General features: G+C 44.3%; 1 protein-coding gene across 1 annotated transcript in view; it reads right to left on the minus strand.

The window, feature by feature from the left end:
- Positions 1-18916, minus strand: part of Shc3 (SHC adaptor protein 3) — a 168995-nt gene that overhangs the window by 14662 nt on the left and 135417 nt on the right. Inside the window, exons 9-12 of the mRNA XM_004644090.2 lie at positions 17227-17377; positions 15916-16003; positions 12100-12258; positions 7992-8287 (exon numbers count right to left, since the gene is read on the minus strand). Coding sequence (XP_004644147.2) covers positions 7992-8287; positions 12100-12258; positions 15916-16003; positions 17227-17377 — 694 coding nt within the window. The remainder of the gene's footprint in view (positions 1-7991; positions 8288-12099; positions 12259-15915; positions 16004-17226; positions 17378-18916) is intronic.

The raw sequence follows: 18916 nt of genomic DNA on the forward strand, positions 1-18916 counted from the left end.
TTTAGGCTAGAAACTCATCAAAACCCATCAAAAAATCAAAAGTAGCAAACATGACCTAAACTTCAGTTTTCCCTTTGCAACATCAACAAAAGATACTTTGAATGATTAAATCAACAGATGTCATTTTAAGCACACTGCTTTGGCACGGAGGCATGGGTGCTCTGTCAAGAGAACTTTGAAGAGAGACTGCTAGTGACATGTCTCGGAAATGAGTGAGAGGTGAAGAGTCTGGGGGGCCGGTGCTTGTCTTTAAGTGCCTTTCTCTTGTATTTTATTGGATTATATTTTTTGGTGTTACATGGATAAATATGTAAATGGAGTGTTGCTGAGATAGTACTGCTGGGCAAAGATTCCGCATCCCGGCAGGCACTGCGCAGCTCCTGGCTATAGGGGAGACCAATGGAGTTGGCCATGGAGAGCCAGTGCACTTAGCCAGCTCTCCACTCTTGAGATTCTGCATGGAGAGGTGGACCCAGGACACAGGCACCCCACGGAGACACACAAGGACCTGGTGTATATCAGGGCTGCAGCTCTGCTGGGTGATGCCAGTGAGAAGGCAGATTGTATTTGTTGCTCCGGTACAGCCCAGACTGCTTGGATCAAGGAAACTTTGAAAACGTGGAGGAATTGTTCTGTGGAAAGGCCAAGGAAATTTTCTTAAATTGACGTATAATTTATGTCAATATTATGTCATATAATATTAATTATACAAATATGTGGGGTGTGGTGTGCTGTTCCAATTCATGTGTGATCATCAGCTCCAAGTAGGTGGCATATCTATCACCTCACCTGAGCATCACTTCTTCTTATTTTTTATTTTATTTTATTATCTTTTTTTTTCTGGCAGAACTGGGGATTGAACTCAGATCCTTGCACTTGCCAGGCAAGTACTTATTCTACTAAGCCATCTCCCTGGCCCCAAGCATTCAGAGTTTTCTCTTCCAGATTTGTAACATGTACAATACATTACTGTTACTACAGCCCCCCTACAGTGCAATACAAGACCAGAGTTCTTCTTCCTGTAACTTTGCACCCTTCAGCCTGTCTCCCTCCCCTCTCTCTCCCAGCCTTTGGTGACCGCCACTGCACTCTTTTCTTCTATGTGACCAACTTCTTTGGATTCCACATGCCAGGGAGATCATGTGGCGCTCATCTTTCTGTGCCTCACTCATTCCACTCAACAATGTTCTCTTCTTTGTCCAGCAGGCTTCAGGTCACAGGATTTCACCCCTGCTGCAGCAGCAGCGGATTCTCTCGCAGTGCGTATGTGCCCTGTTTTCTCTAACCATTTGCCAGCTAGCTTGGTCCCACATCTTGGCTGTCGTGAATAATGCTGCAGCAGACGTGGGTATGCAGGGTGCCTTCCTTATCCCTGGGTGGTAAGACTGCTGGATCCTCCTATAGTTCTATTGTTAATATTTTGAGGACCCTCCATACTGTTTTCCATAATGACTGTTCAATTTACACTCCTACCAGCAGGGAAGAAGGGCAGACCTCTCTCTGAATCTTTACCACGTCTGTTATTTTTGTCATTTTAATCATAGTTATTTGAACTTGGGTGAGATGATATTTTAGTGGGATGACTCATGATATGAGTATCTCTCCACACACCTGCCAGTCCTTTGTGTGTCTTGTTTTGAGAAATGTCTATTTAGGTCTTTTAATTTTTTTTTAAATGTATTTAGTACAGGGTCTACAGGGTGTTCCAGGCCTCACTACACAGATCGGACTCATAGTGAGCCTCCTGTTTTCAGCCTCCCAAGAGCTGGGATTACAGGTGTGTGCCACCATGCCCAGTGTCAACCGCAGTCTTGGCACACCCTGAGGGAGGGGCTGGCACAGCACGCTGGGGATCGAACCCCTGCTGCTGCACTCTGCCTAAGGAGGCACTTTAGTCTGCTGAGCTAACTGGGCAGCCTGGGTCTTTTAATTTTTAATTCGATTACTTTCTATTGAGTTTAGTTCTTTCAATATTCTGCATATTAATCCTCTATCAAATGAGTAGTTTCTGAATACCCTCTTCCACACACTTAGGCTGTCTCTTTCCTCTACTAAGTGTATCTTTTGCTGCACAGAAGTCTTTTAATTTAATGCAAGCCCATTTGTCTATTTTGTCTTTTGTTATCTGTGTTTTTTGGACCTTTACCCAAAAAATCTTTTCTGATTTTAAAATTACAGAGGATAAAAGAAAAACTTAGAAAATGAGGAAAGGCTGGGCTTTCATTGCTGTTTTATGATTGAATGAGGAATGAACCCACTGTGTGCACAGAAACGTGCAACAAACTGAGGCCACGTGAATGAAGTCCAGTTCCCATGGCCCACCCAGGCCCATGCACGATGCCCACCCACGTGCTGGCTTTGTGAGGCCATTGGCATGAGTCAGTGAGTGACTTGAGGGACAGCTCTAGACACAGGCAGGCTGACTGATTCAGAAGACATTGCCAAGGAAAAGAGGGGAGTCCAGACTATTCCCTGGGGTTCTCCCAGTCACCAGCTCTTTCCAACTGCTATGTCAGAGTATTCTCTGCTCCTGACCAAGGGGGCTTGGAAGCAGCCACGGGTGGCCCTTGTCATCTGGCCCATGGCCTTGGACAGGGTGGGAGGGCTGGCAGGTGGGGGAGACTCTGAGTGAATTTAGACGCAGACCCATTTCACATCCTTCTTCCTCTGACTAACCTGCTCTGCCAAGTTCCCTCCTTTATAGTTAGGGACCTACCGATTGCCATGGAAATCAGATGAATAAATATTGAAGAGAATGTGTTCGCTGTCTATTTTGGTGTCCTCACAGCAAGGAAGTGGCATTACATTTTTAATTAAGTCTCCCGTTTCCAGTGTCTTCTCAGCTCCAGCTCTCCTCCACAGGGTCAGTTAAACTAGTTCCTCAGCTCTAGCTAAAAGCTCCACCCTGACAGTCTTTACTAGGTCTGACTCAGCAAACATTCTCAAAGGCATGACAGATTTCTCCTCCAAGATTAAAATTTCATAAACAGCGGTACTTTGAGTATGGGCTTGCATGGACACTTGGTCGAACCGTTTTACAGTGTCACAGTGCCATATTCCACGTTCTACTTTCTTGCTCCAGCTTGTGAATGTATAATAGATATATTATTATTAGTGTGTATCTCTTTTTAAATCATTCTTTGGTCCATAAAGCCTGAGTGAATTAAAAACTTAATTAGCTTTGTTCTATATCGTGATATGCTTAGCTAGAATTTTTAACATTTTATGTTTTAAATACCAAACACTGTCAACTGCAATATTTGTATTCCCATAGAATTGCTTGCATATTTTCTCTCCTATTTTCTTTTAGATAATCATACCTAAATTGTTACATACCTTATGCAAGCAGAAGGAGCCTTGGGCTAACTGTGTTGAGAAACTGTATTTGTGAGTCTGCATCTGCTAAGAGGTTCAGTCCTTGCCCTACCCCCAGCTCACCTCAGGGACCTTCTTGGAGACTCAGTTCTTAGCCTGTAAGAGTATGAGTTGATCAAATATCCACCCAATACCTATTGAAACCCTACTTACTGTACGCCAGACACTATTCCAGGTATCGAGAGATTCAGTAATAAATAACTTTCTACCTTAATAGAGATTATGGTTTATTTTCATAGCAGGGACCAGTATAGTGGGAGAGAATTTTTAAGGATGAAGACACAGGGGTTTGGTTTGATGAGGATTCAAAGGAAGAGGCAACATGGTTCCCAGCAGGGTTCTCGCTCCTATGAGCATCTACTGCCAGACCGCTCTGACAGAAGGGGAGCTCCGACAGAGACGTAAGGCTATAAGAATGGACACAGCGTCACTCGTCACCCACCAGCCCACCACTCAGCTCCTGCAACATGCCCCCATGGGGACCCATGGTCTAGTGGAAGGGGGAGCAAAAACGTAAGTAAATTAACAAATGCTTGTTTGTGATAAGCACATTCAAGCAACAGTAAATGAGAATAAAGACACGGGGAGTATCCAGAGGATCTAGTGAGGATAAAAGTCAGACCAGATTCCCTGATCAGCCTTCTCTGGCGTGGAATAAACCTTGCTTACTCCAAGGGGTAAGCGGGATCCCACCCTCTTGATACCCACCCACACTGGGCACACACACATAAGCAACAAAGACAAATGCCATGGACTTCACTTACAAACACATACACCGAAAAAATCTTTCAGAAAATCCAACAAGATATGTCCCAGTTATTGCATGCCAATATAGAGTAGCATTTGTAATGGGATCATGACATCAGAAGAAAAAAGATCTGCCCACATAACTCTCATTTTAACCAATTTATGGAAACAATATGTTATCATCTCAAAAGATGTTGAAGTAGCATTTAATATACATCAACACCTACATATGATAAAAGTAATTATGTAATGATGCATACATTAGTTTTACCAGAGCAGAATTTTTCTTTCTAAATGGTTTACAGATATCTACCAGGTGCCAAAAATGATATCTGGTAGTCAGTGTTTATCTGTTGAATACATGGATGAATGAATTGCTTTTAAAAGCTGACAAGGACAATGTACCAAAAGTCTACTGCAAATCTCCTTTTTTCTTTCTCTTCCTTATCCTTTTTTTTTTTTTTGGTTCTTCGAGACAGGACCTCACTATGTGTCCCTGGCTTGGTTCAAACTCAGCGTGTTTGAGCGTCCTGAGTGCTGGGATTATAGCATGCACCACCATGCCCAGACCAAACCTTCCTAATGGAACAGAGTCTTGAAACCTTCCCTTTCAGGTGGGGGCAGATAAGGGCATCCCATCCCAGCCAAGTCCAAGCTGTGTGGCCAGAACAGGTGTAAGGATGGTCAAGGCAGGTAGGAGACAGATCACCAGTGTTTACAAAGGCAGGGCCAATGCTCCAGGAAAACTGCTGGAATTGGTGAACTGTCTGGGCCCAAGACCACACCACATTTTTCTTTCTACTGCAGTCACTGTTGAAGAAAAGTACCTGAAATAATTTGCCCTTTACAAGTAGACACTCTAGGAAACAACCTAAAGAAAGTAGCAGAATAACATTTCTGGATGGAATTTAAAAACTCTATTAAAGACATGTTAGGGCCAGTGAGATGGCTCAGAGGACTAAACCCCGGCTTAGGCAAGCACAGGGATTAGGGTTCAATTCCCAGCACCACATGCTACTCTGGCCCTGGCCCTGCGTGCAAAATCCAGACACAGTGGCGCATGCCTGTAATCCCAGAGCTGGGAAGGCTGAAAACAGGAGGATCATTAGGAGTCCAAGCTGTGTAGTGAGACCCCGTGCTAAATACATAAAAATAAATAAAAATAAAAACAGTAAGTGGAGGCTTGGGCCGTGTTTAAGAACACTATGATCTAGCACTGAAAAATGTTTGCTCCTCCCCCAAATTATTCCTTACAATCAGTGAAAATTCCATCAAAGTCTTAGTGTGTTTTTGGTGGATTGAAAAAGTGATTCTAACTAAAGAATAAAGGGTTAAGAATAAAGGGTTTGGACAAAGGAGAGTCAGTCAACATGAAGGACTGGTATGGCCTGATGTAAGACAGTGTTCTAATGATTATGGCAGGACAGTGCCTGCATAAGGAACAAGCAGCAGACCACACCGGACAGTCCAAAGGCAGCCCCATGACACACAGGACTCGGTGTGTTACAGAAGCGGCGTCAAGACGAGAAAAAGAAGGAACGATTTAGTAAATAGCAACAAACCAAAATAGACTTACTATATGGAGACCAAAATGTTGAGACTATCGATAGTGTATTCAAAAGAACCACCAGTTGGAATTAAACCCTAATTGTGAAAGATGAAACTAATAGACAAGAATAGGGGCTGGTGAGATGGCTCAGTGGTCTGGAGCACCTACTTAGAACAAGCTTAGCAAAGCATGGGGACCGCGGTTCATTCCCCCAGCACCACATGCCAGCCAGCTCCGCCCCTGGTGGGCTGAGCTGGCCCCCCCACATAAATAAATAAATTAATCAAAAAATAGACAAGAATATTAAAATATGGTATATTTGCAATTTATGGATAAAAAAGAATTTAAAACCAGAAAATCAAACATGGATCAATTTGGTTACATTCCAAAGAAAGATTTGTATTTGCTGTTGTTGATATTATAGTTTTTTTGAGATAGGGTCTCACTATGTAGTGCAGGCTGGCCTTGAACTTGCCATGTAGTCCAGGCCAACCTCAAACTCATGGGATCTTCCTACCTCAGCCTCTCCCTAGTGCTGGAATTAGAGGCATGTGCCACCACACCAGCAAGTCTTCTATTTGATGAATATCACAGACAAAATTACCATATAACCAAAAAAGACAACAAAAACATAAAAGAGCAACCATCCCCCCAAAAAAATAATTCAACAAGAAAACTCAATTAAAAAAATCAAAAGAAAAGCATGAGGAAAAAATAAGATTGTAATATTTCCAAGAGATACCTAATGTAGCCTGCTATTCTGCTAATGATAGGCACTCAAAGAACTGCAAATCAGACCCCAGACCTCCTTTGATTCTGTTCTCTCACTAACTAGCAAGGCTCCAGTGACGCTGGAGCAGAGGCAAGGCTGGTGCGGGCCTCTGTGACCCAGCCTAGGCAGAACAAGTGCAGACCCTCATGAAACTAAATGTGTGTGGTTCCACTGGCCAAAACTCTACTTCTCGGACCTGTCTCAGGGAGACTGACCCTGGTACAGAGAGAAACGTGCATGAGGTTTTTAGCAGCTTAGACACTCCTGACCCCAAAGCTGAGCAAGGGAATGTCTACAGGAGAGGACAAGCAGCCTGCTGAAGTAATGAGCTGATGTACAGAACATCTCCAAGAAGGATTGGGGAGATGGCTCAGTAGAATAAGCGCTTCCCTGGCAAGCACAAGGACCTTGAGTTCAATCCCCAGTTCCGCCAAAAAAGGGAAAATCTCCAAGAGCCTGTTGGGGTGAAACAACTATATAGCTATATATATAGCTATGGCAGGGGGAAGGAAATAGCCACACTCATTAGGGGAAGTAGTTGCTCCGGTGGAGAGGAAAAAGGAACTGGGAAGACACCAATATTTGAAGAGCATCACAAGTGGAAGTGTGCATGCACCTCAGGCTAGACCCCTGGGTAAGGATGAGCCAGGTGGCCCTGCTCCTACCCCGCCTGCCCCGCCCCCACCCAGAGAGACTGCTCAAGTCCAACTGAAGACTGGCATTTCGTTTCTCCTGCCAGTCACTTAAGTGAGTCTATATAAATGATTCTACTTTGCTTTTTTGTTGTCATCAGATAAGATGTAAACAATTCTGGGATCTACTCAACAGTTACATTGAATTAATTACACTTATTAAACTGTGAGCATTTATTGGATTGTGCCCCAGGGCCAAGTCAAATATATTTGTTGACGGGAAAGTCAACCATTCAGCCCCAGGCATAGAATTATTCAGACAGTAGAATTATCCAACTGCATAGCCAGGAAGGGCTAAACTCAGTGTCACTGGGCTTTACCTGTCTGAGTGGGAAATAAAGAGAATATTGAATGGGGGTTTGACTCACTGGTCAGCATATTTCACAACTAACGCAGAAACCTCAGTAATGCAACTTTTGTATATTTGAGATTTGTCCTGAAAGCCCAGGAGCCGGTTTTTCCTTGTTTACTGGGAATATATTTGTTCTTTTTAGAGAATTTTCTTTTAATAATTCTCTTTATGGCTTAATAGTTCTGTCTTTCACATTTAGGTTTTAATTCCAAGCAAAAGTCTTTCTGACTATAACAAAGAAAAGGAAACCAACATTTTTAAAATCTCCATACAGAAAGCCGAAGTTTCTGCATTTATTTATCTTAAAGGACATGAAGTCAACACTTTCAATCTGGGCTGTTATAATTTTCCAACTTTTCTGACTCAGATGTGGCCCTAATCCCTGACAACAGCTGCCCAGCTCTGGCTGAAAGCAAAAGTCCTCTGTCCCTGGCAGGTGCTCTGGGCAAGCAGAGCTGGTTGAAGGTGGGTACAGCTGGCTGGAAGGCCCCACCCGTGCCTCACCGTGCCTTCAGGGTCCACCAGCAGCAGGTGCTTAGCCTGGCCGTTGTGCATGCCCGTGAGAACGAAGGAGCCGGGGTTGGTGGTGCTCTTCCTGACCAGGAAATCTCCATCTTTCTCCAGCAGCCCCTCGGCCTCTTTCCTGCTCATCTCTCCCTGGTACCAAGGCTCAGCATGCAGTTCCTCCAGTATCTTGGCATCTGGGGCTCTGGGTGAGACCGGGCTGATGCATTCCACGGAGGCGGCCTTGCTCAACACGGGCCCCAGGGCCTGGTTCTTGAGAGCATCTTCGAAAGGCTCTGTCAACAACAACAATGTCCAGCAAAGAGTCAATATCCCTGAGAGAGGAAATCATAAAGCTACAACTCTTGTTGCATAGGTCCTGCTTTACCTTGGTCTTAACCATCCAGCAGCAAAGTATAAAAACGAAGTGTAAGAAAAGTCAAGCCATGCTTTTATGTTGAGCTGTAGGAGACTCAGGTCAACAATTTCAGACTGCCAGTCAAGCGGAAGACCCAATACTATTATGTACTACTGGACTCTTTCAGAATATTTTGCTGAGTTAACACACCTATAATATTCAAATAACAGAACTAAATAAAAAAAGGGGATACAGATGAATGTCTATTTTGTATCTGCGTATTCAAAATGGTTAGGATAGATATATAGTTGCATTCTCTTAATGAATGGAGGGATTTGTTCTAATAGTGTTTGTAAATAGGATATCATGTCCGCATCTTGTACAACAATTAACCACTAGGAAGAATGTATGCAATATGTTAATTATTGAAACTCTCCTAGCAATTTGGTTTGAAACTGTCTCACTGCTATTTGTTTCTCAATAAAATTATGGGGAAAAAAATGTCATGCAAGAGATGCAAATGCACTCACACCTCCTCCAGAGTGCGTAAGACTAGAGAAAGCTGACTGGCTGGAAAGATAACAGGACAGCGTAACAAGCATTTAAAAGCACACTCTAAAGCCTGGCACGCCGTTCTCAGTGGGTCTGCTTTCCCCCAGCAGCTGGGAATTGTGGTTCGCGCAAAAGTTTCAAGCGCACCCATGGTCCAGCTAGGTGGAATGACATCGGTGCGCCTGTGATAGGCCATCTACGTTTCACACGATCTCCTTTCCTTGGAATGCCAGCCAGCCTCCTTAGGGAATTCTGAATAAAATCTCACAAAGTCCAGAGGAAAAGACAAAGCTATAAAGCTTGAATTTAATGTACACCTAAACCCAGCCCACTGAAGGATTATTTCCCAATCCTGAGTGTCTCCCATTGATTTGCTGCAGGCCAGCTCTGCCTCCCATTCACTGTACCTATTTTCCTCTGGCAGCGGTTTTCGTTTGCATACTCAGCATGGAGCATGGCTTTATTCCCTGTGAAACACCTTCCCACTGTCAGGTATCTGGTAATAGTATGACTTCTAACAGCAAAAGATACCAGTGGCAAGCAATACCAGTGGCAAGTACACTTAATTGAACTTTGAAGTTCGTTTTTCCAGTAAAGTAGTATATGCAAAGCCCTCGGCAAAGCACACACCGTGCTATGCAGCTGTAAGGCGCGATGGTGATTTCTGGGGGTCGCACTGCCCACCCACTGTGATGCAGGCACCGCAGGACAGAACTCACTCTCCCTAGGCCCAACCACTGCTCCAGAGCCCTGTGCTGTTCCTAGGATACAGCTTGGGCTCTAAGTATTCAGCATAGGCCCAGTTTAGTGGATGTTAGTAGATGAAAAGAAAAGAGGTGAATGTGCAAAACCCATCTTGCATCTTTTTTTAAAAAAATATTTATTTGGCACAGGGTATCCATACACATGACATGTGGTTGCAGGGATTGAACCCACATCCTTGCACTTGCCAAGCAGACACTTAGACCACTGAGCTATCTCCCCAGTCCCGCCATCTGGGATCTTTTTGGCAATTGATTTTTTTTTTTTACAGACATGCGAATAAAAAGATTAGAAATGAGGTTAGATAGAAGAGATAAAAGGTAGAAAGAAGGCAAAGCAATCATAACTAGCAATTGTACTTCACAAGAAGACTGCGACTTCCAGTCTGAAGGCCACAAACTGACTCAATTAAGTAAGTGAGGTCATCGTCATCATCACCATCACCACCACGACCACTAGTACTTACTCCTAGTGGTTCAAGATGAACAAAGTGTGGGCTCTATTTCCATAATTTTGAAAAGGCACCTGCATCTCTGAGGCCCTTTCTGCTTTGTTTCCTATCCTCTGGCTCCAGGAGAAGGCGCAGAAATTAATTAGTGGCTCTTATTGTTCTCAAAACCTAGCCAAATCCCGTTGAACTCTCCTTGGGAGCCTGGTAAAATGACAAAATTAAGTAGGAAAAAGGCTGCAGCCAGAAGATAATGTGACAACTGAAGTAAAGGCTTTGAGGTTTCACCACTTTGATCTGCAACTTGGGAAAGTCGCTTGGTGTTATGGTTTGTGACCAGTTGTCCTCCCAAAGCGGGGACTTCTAGAGCTTGAGATTAACTCATGATCCACTGGGATTATAGGTTTTAGTACTTCTGGGATTATGGGTGTGAGTACTACACCCAGCCTGGGGCTTATAGCCTGAATGCAATTTAAGGGAGACAGACTTGCTCTCTGTAGCCATTGCTGCTGCTACTCCTCCCTGTGCTCTCTTGCTCTTTGCTGTCGCCATGAAATGTTGTTCTCTGCCATGTGCCACTCTGCCTTGGAGCCAGCTGAGTATGGACTGAAACCTCCAGTAACTGTGAGCTAAATATACTTTTTCTTCCTTTATTTTGGATGTCGGGTATTTGTTCCAGTAACAAGAGAAGAGTAACTGAGACACCTGGGGTATTTCCACACTGCTTAAATGAAGGATTCAGATTAAGTATTCTGTAAGGTAGTTTTACACATTAAGTTTCAACCAGTTCTTCTGGCTCAGGTGCTTTTTGCTAGAATGGGATTCCTTAGTGTTTGTGTGGAACAGAGCGTGGATGTCACAGTCCTGCCTTGTGTCATGTAGGCACTTGCCCTCGGCATCACCCACGTGGGAACGGCAGCCTCCAGACCAGCAAGGCTGCCTCCACGTGTGGTGAGGCTACTTAACTTCTAGGGTTCTATTTCCACTTCCATAAAATAGCTGCAGCAATAATAGCTGTAATATCTACCTGTAGCGTGACTGATAAAATTAAATAAAATAACAAGAACTTCACACATAGCAGACACTCATTCCACGCTCATCTCTTCTCCCGCCCCCGCATCCTGTCAAGTTCTTAAGCAATCAAAAACTTCAAGCCATAACACTTTTAGTGAGTTTTGGAAGCTCTTTCCAAATTTGTAAAAAATAATTTCCACTTTCCTTCCATTTCAGCTTGCGAATGATTTAATTTTTCCAATCCCCATGACAAGCAGAAAGCCCAGGGTCTACATTCCACCATATGGCCCTCTCTGGTTCATCCCACCTCCCTCCTTGTCCTGCTCTATCATGTGCCAAAGCACTCCTCACTACCTGGCAATACACAGTGGCTTATTTAGTCCCTGTTAGAGGAGGTACTGATTTGTTTTTCCGTATATCTTCAGTAAATAGAAAAGTATTTGACACATGGTAAGTGCTTAATACATTTTGGGGAGTAAGGAGGGAGACAGAAAGAATGAGAGATGGTGTGGCGGAAGGGAGAAAGAACATGTACAGAAGAGGGGTGTGTTGCACTTTCTGTTTTCTTAATTTTTTTGTTTTTGTACTGGGGATTGAACTCAAGACCATGCACTTGCTAGGCAGGCACCTAAACTGCTGAGCTATCTCCCCAGCCCAGAGCCCTGTGAATATGGGCCATTTCATCTTTGCATCTTTAGCAAACAATGCAATAGTTGGTATGTAATAACCCATACAATAAATGAACACATTCTCAATGTATCTGCAGGTCTTCAAGAGGAAAATCAACTCCAAAAAGAGAGGGAAGTTGGATCGGCCTCTTGATTCCAGAAAAGATTGTGTAATCCCAGTCGTAGCCCAGAACAGTGCAGCTAATCATTGCTGCCTCCAAATCCTGCTGGCAGAAAACTCAGTCATTGTAAGTGTTAAAAAGAAACCTCAGAAGAGAAGAAAATGAGAGACAAAGAGAGGCCTACTCATGTCAAAGAGGTCTTTCCGTGGGCTACTGTCTGTGCTGTTGGCCGTGGCTGGACGGGCCTGTGCCGGGATGTGCCGGGTGTTGACATAGGTAGGTCCTTCTCCCACGGTGGGCACAGGTGCTTTCCCTTCCGGTGTACTGTAGATGTCCAATGACCCTGAAAGAAAAGGATGCTTTCCCCTTAGTATGTTCGTGCCCCTCAGGGTGGTTCTGTGGCTGGGCCACCCAGCACTGCACAGGGGAATTCTGTAAGCCTACTCACTCCTCAGAAAATTCTTCCTGCAGAGCCAAAACCATAGGTTAAAGTTTCCTCTTTTAAGCCTGTCTTTGCTGTGTTGGTGCTCTGGTCACTGACCACGTCACTGGGACAAAATACCCCAAGCTCACCACTTAAAGAAGGAGAGCTTTATTTTAGCCCACATGTTGAGTCCACGGTTGGCTGGCCCCAGGGCAGGAAAGTATGGCAGAAGGGCAGAGTGGAGAGAAAGATGCTCACACCATGCCAGACAGGAAGCAGAGAGGAAGGAAGGGGCCAGGAGAGAGATGTGGCTCCATGTCACACCCCCAGTGACCAGCCTCTTCTAACCAGACCCCACCTGCTCAGAGCAGCAGGTCACCCTTAGCCCCCATTATCCAGTAACCTTCCAGAAAACAAGACTGTCCGAAACAAATCCTGATGAGGATGCTTCCCAGTTCTCCCTATTGAAATGGAACCTCCCAGCCAGTGTCAGCATAGACACCATGCTGACTAGGAGCCTTGCCAAAGATTCCAGGACATGCTACCCCAGAACTCAGCACCCCAGTAAGCAGAAGATGACCCACCTCCTTTTCTCTTTTCCACACTCTCCAAGATCCAGTGACTGACCAGAGGAACCACAAACCTTAGTTTCCCTTCTCTTGTTACATATTGATGAATGCTTTATGAATTGTGGACTACCCCTTAACACACTGAGAGACTTTCCTCACAAAGCAGAGCTGCCACACTGACCAAGGTCCAGGGTGGGCTCAGATTGAGGCGTCTCTCCTCTCTTTCCTCTGAGGCAGTGATGCTGGCCACGGCATTCCTAGCTGGCTGAAGCAATGCTAAGGCCAGACTCAGGATCCTGAATGTTCTGTCCCCACACATAGAAGGTGTTGCCCAAGAGTGCCTGCTCAGATCTTTCAATTTGAGCTCTGTTTCCAAGCCACTTATATAAGCATCTCCAAGAGAAGGTCCAGTCACATTTCTGGAAACAGGGTGTATTTCATACCCCAGGGGCAGTGATGTTACAGACAGCTCAGTAGAGCTGGCAACAGTCCTTTTGAGGCTTTTTCAGAATCTTTCCCAAAAGCCTGTCGTGGGATGTCTGCCAGCGCACAGCCAACTCCCAGCCAGTTCCTGTGACAGTGAGGTGTTGTTCTAGCCTCCCTCCGCTGGGGACATCTGCAAAATCAGGAACTGTGCTTCTACTCTCTTCTCAAGTGCAATTTCTACATGTAAGCGGCTGTTTCTCCATCGCCTGCCTTGCTCAGCAACTGCTGGGTGCAGTCTACAGATCTGTATGGATTACAAACACATCTGCCTTTTGGATAGACTATTACAAACTAATTTCAAAAGGATAAAATCAAAAGCCCCATAGCACGAAGCATGCAGATACTTCATGCCAGTCTTTCTAAATGTAAATAACAGCAGATGCTGGGCCAGGCTGATCTGTGAGTGTCGCAGTAGCACCTTGAGTGGGTATTTGTCTAAGGGGAAGAACTACTAGCTAATGAATGAATGTTCATATTCGTTCTATGTAAAATATTTACTGCTTTCCAGTAAGAGTTTGAAACTTAACAAGAGTTGAGTCTCACATTCTGGCCAGGGTCACTTTGTTCTGGGGAGTATACTGAATTCTCTGTCCTAGACCTGTCTGCTGCTTAGTGGACTAAGCGCCTGCTTAGGCAAGCGCAGGAACTGGAGTGTGATCCCAGCACCACATGCCATGCTGGCTCCAGCCGTGCGTGTGCTAAGCTGGCCAGTGTGACTGGATGTGGTGGCACACACCTACAATCCCAGCACTGGGGAAGCTGAAAACAGGAGGAGCTGTGTACCAAATACACAAATGAAAAAAATAATAGTAATAATTTGAAAATATCCCAAAAAACGTTTTTAAATAAACCTGATATGTTTTATAACAAAGGAAATATCTAGCAGGAATAATATATACTCTTCAGTCTAACAATTATACGTACACATGCACACATTATATGAATACATTTAAATGTATATAGGACAGAGGTGATGAGCTCACAGTGCAAAAGTACCTCTGGTAAAAATAAATCTGTAATTTGCCATTTCTGCTAAATTTTGAGGCAAAGTCACATGCTGGCTTAGTCAGGCCTTGCATTTCATTGCCTTGACCAGTATTGAGGCCTTTCTTCGGGGGATGGGCAAGATGTGACGTTCTTGTACATGGAGAAAATGTGAGAAACACTATCACTTACTCACCAGCATAAGTGTTCTATAATGAAGGAATAAGCATTACTATTAAACCAATAAAGGGCTGAATGTGTATTTACAGAGGCATTGTTGGATCCACCTCCTTCAGGTCCTTTAGAATTAGTAGCTGGCCCTCAGAAAAGGAGGGAATTTTTAAAGTAGAAAAAAATGTCTAAAAGACAGATAGATTAGATGGATGGCATTATGCTTTGTGCCTAGGTGTCCCCCCGAAGCCTCATGCAGTCATGGGGCAGCTTCTGGAGTTGGTGATTGATTCATGATCCAATGCTGGGATTAGGGTAGGAGAGTCCTGGGGCAGATACTCTGCATTACAATGTAAAGAGGGGAGAGAGGCTAGCTAGCCACCTGAGCTGCTGCCCTTGCTTGGCTTTCTGCTCTTTGCTGCTACCTTGAATGGATGCTTTCTGCCATGTGGCGCTCTGCCTTGGAGCCAGCCGAGTATAGACTAAAACCTCCACTTACTGTGAGCTAAATACACATTTCCTTCCTTCATTTTGGGTGTTGGGTATTTGTTCCAGCAATGAGAGAAGAGTAAGCAAGACACATGAATAAATCTATTAATCAATTAGTGGAAAGAAAAAAGGAGAAAAGGGAAGTTATTATAATGTATATAATAACTGTAGATGACTTATCTGATCAGTTAATGATCCCTAGATAATTATAAGTAAACTTTAGTTATATGAAAATATATCTAAATAACTTTTAGACATCTAGATAAGAGTTATGTCTAAACTAGGTATAGTTGCACCTAATTAAACATACATTTCCGTCTAAATTATTTTTAGCATGTGATATAAGTATGCATTATTCGATTTGCTAAAACATGATGCTTCCTCCTAACACGCTCAGGCCCTGGGAGGGACTCATCCCAGTGCTGCTTCTGTAGCCAAAGAAAGTGTCTGTGCTCCCCTTACATCTTCCCCTGAATTCCAAGGTGGAGGGAAGGAAGTGGAGCAAGACAAAGAAGGGAGGACAGCAATTTCTTATGGAGGGAGCTGGATTCACCCTGTGGAAGAGCTTGGAGCTCTTTGGTATGAAACACACTTGAGAGCTGCCTTACCCACTCCCCTTGGAAAGGAGCATAAGTGCCTGGATTGTCAGATGCTCAGCAGCCCTGCAGGGGCAGGCAAGCTCCCGGGGCAGAGGAGGCTGTAGGAGGTCAGCCTGCAGGACACAGAGGGACTTCAACCCTGACAGGGGCCGCAGGAGGCTCTGTGCCTCCACAGTCTCATTTGGGGCCCAGGGCACATGCCCCAGCTGCCCTGGCGCTGCTCACAGGAGGAGCGACCGCTGGTGTGTGCCCTGCTCCGGGTGTTCTGTGATTCTCACCTTGCCTGCTGGGTGCTTTCTGCCAGTCTTCACCAAACGCATCTCCTAAATGTCTTCCTTGGTAATAAGTTTGCTCTTTTCCTGCAAACTACAGACAGATGTAAGGACAAAGAAAAAAGGAATTGTTCTTTCTTTTCATTTCGCATCTTTAAAGCCATAATGTAAGCTGAGCCTGATGGCACCCACCTGTAAGCCCAGCACTCTGGCAGCCTGAGGCACAAAAATTGCAGGTTGGAGCTCACCCTGGGCCACTTGGCAACTTGACAAGAACTTGTCTCAAAATAAAAATTTTAAAAGGGCCAGGGATGTAGCTCAATGCAAGACCCTGGGTTCAATCCCCAATGTGAAAGGAAAAACCATACTAGATGGGATACTGATGGCCTCCTCACATCCTGTCACACCCAATTTCCTCTTCATACCTCATAGATCTTTTTAAAATTTAACAACTCAGTTTGTGTGGGTGTTGGGGAAGGCAGCTCCCTCATCAAGCCTCACGCGCTCCTCCTGGTTTGCATGACCCTGTGACCTATGTGTGACCACAGAGCAGTCTCTTCCATAAGTAGCCACTTGACTCAATATGCTCTAAAGTGCATGTCAGCCACAGTATCTGTGCGCCACAACCCACCCCACCCCCACACCCCCAGAGTCACTTACTCTCAGAGGACCCCCCACAAAACTCAGGAAATTCCCTCTCTGTCAGATCTCTGATTTCAATGTTATTTTGCCATTTTTACTGATGTAGTTATTATTTGCATGTGTAGGCAACAGTTAAAAGTTCCTAGAGCTGGGATAAAGTACTTGCTTAGCATGTGTGAGGCTCTGGGTTCAATCCCCAGCATCACAAAAAAGAAAAACAGAGAGAAATTCATCATATAACAGGATGGAGATGTCATAATGCTAGATAATAATTTTGAGTTAAAGGGAAATTTTTGAGTTGGAGGGGAATAAAAGGAATAAAAAAATGCACAAAATTCTCATAACTTAAAAGTTCTTTTCAGAGGGCTTTTAAAAACCTTGGACTGTCTCTTTCCCTCATTACGGTTGTAGTAGTATGGGATGGGCACTAGGATGAAGAAGGCTCCTTGGACTCATAGCTCAAGAACCTCAGAATGATTCCGAGGCACTTGGCTGATGCGTTGCCGTATCACACGAGAGCCTCTCTTCTTTGTGCACTTTGTGAATTCCAATGAAAGCATCTGTGGGGCTGCATCAAAAGCTAAGTGGAATGTCGGGCTGAAATAAAATTCAAGAAAACGGAACGAGAAGAAGTTCAGTGAGCCTCTGTCCAAGGAGAAAAGCGTTAAGACTTACTTGGCCTGCATCAGAAGCATTCGGCCTGGTCTTCAGTCGAGCATCCAGAAACCCCCCTGGAGGAGGCATCTTGCTGGGAATGCTGTTGTAGTACGGGTGGTCTGGGCCGTCTCCCTCCTCTTCTGTCCAGGGCTCATCCAGACTCTGCATTCTGTTAAAAGGAGACGTTCAAGGGCTTTCACCAGAAGTGGAGCTCGTAGGCAAACCCAGAATCTGTAACATCTAACTGCTGTGGTTTAGACGTGCTCGTGTGACAAGCATGTCTTCCCATCCCACCAAAGTTGTATGTGTCCCCAGTGTGACAGTATTGGGGTGTGGTGGGACTTTCAGAGGTGGACCCTAGAAAGAGTTTTCTAGGGAACTGAGAGCATGGCTTTAGCAGGGATTGCAGGGCCCAGCTCCTCTCTGGATTCCTGTTTCAAGAGGTGATCTCTTCCCTCTCATGTGTTCCCAGCAGCAGGGTGAGGTGGGCCGAAAGGTGGAGCCCTACACCCCAGCCCCTCACAACTGTGAGCAGAACCAACTTCTTTTGTTTACAAAGCTAGTTTGCCTCAGGTATATCGTGACAGTGACAAAAATAAACTAACACAGTGTCAATTACCAAGAAAAAAGGGTTTGGGCTCTGCACTCTGCTACTCTATCTTTTGAGCATATGAAAATCAGATGAGTGGTTTCACCAAAATCTCTGCCTGCCTGGGAATTTTACCCCCTGGGAAATTTCAGTCCCATGCAACACACACACCTTTTATAAAGAACATTTTAACTGAGAAAAATAAATTTTTGCTTAGAAAGGAACCGTGTCCATCAAGGTACAGATATGTATCTCAGTAAGTCATGAAATTTATGTGAAATCAAATAAACTTCCAGTGAAGACTGAGTGGCCTCAGGGAAATGGCAGAACAGAGACTTTTGAAAAATCTCTCTTCCATAAAAGCAACAATAAAACTGGCCAAAGGAAAACCCTGATCAGAATAAACTTTTTCAAAATCCTGAAAATTAATCAAAAGCTTGCAGCTCCCCAGGAAATGTTTATTTTTACAGCACAGTGTGAGAACTGTATCTTTGCGGTATTTTCACTTGCCTTTTCTCCATCCTGAGCATTCCTGGAACTCAATCACAGAGAAAATCTGCACATTGTCCACAGAAGCAGCGGGACAGCTGCGAGGTGACCGCAAAGCCTCGGTCCCAGGGGCCTGTCATCATTTCAGCTATGTGATCCACCCTCGGAAGACCCAACTTATGGAGCTCCCTCTTGTTGAATTCATTTCAGTTAATACATAATAATTGCTTATATTTGTGGAGTTCGATAACCAGATACATTTTTGCAATATGTAATGATTAAAATCAGAATAATTAGCATTTCTATTTTCTTAGGCATTTATCATTTCTTTGTGTTTCCCCAAATTATCTTTATTTGACCTGATTCTGGGCTTGGCCAAAGAGACCAAAAAAAAAAAAAAAAATTCACTTCCCTCTGATATTTTTCAAAAACAATTAGGGGGAATTGTTTAACATAGCTCATAGAGGCGATGGATAACATTTAGGGCAAGCAGAAGGCTAATGGAGATGCCTAAAAGAGAAAGCTGGAAATGGTTTTCTGTAGGGTTTTAATAAGCTCTAACCCTGTTCTTGGGAAGCCAGAAAGCTGCAGGTGTGTGCAGGGCTGCTGTCATGCTGAGTTGTGTATCTC

The sequence above is a fragment of the Octodon degus genome, unplaced genomic scaffold, assembly GCF_000260255.1.
Source record: "Octodon degus isolate 3935 unplaced genomic scaffold, OctDeg1.0 scaffold00192, whole genome shotgun sequence".
Classification (NCBI taxonomy): Eukaryota; Metazoa; Chordata; class Mammalia; order Rodentia; family Octodontidae; genus Octodon; species Octodon degus.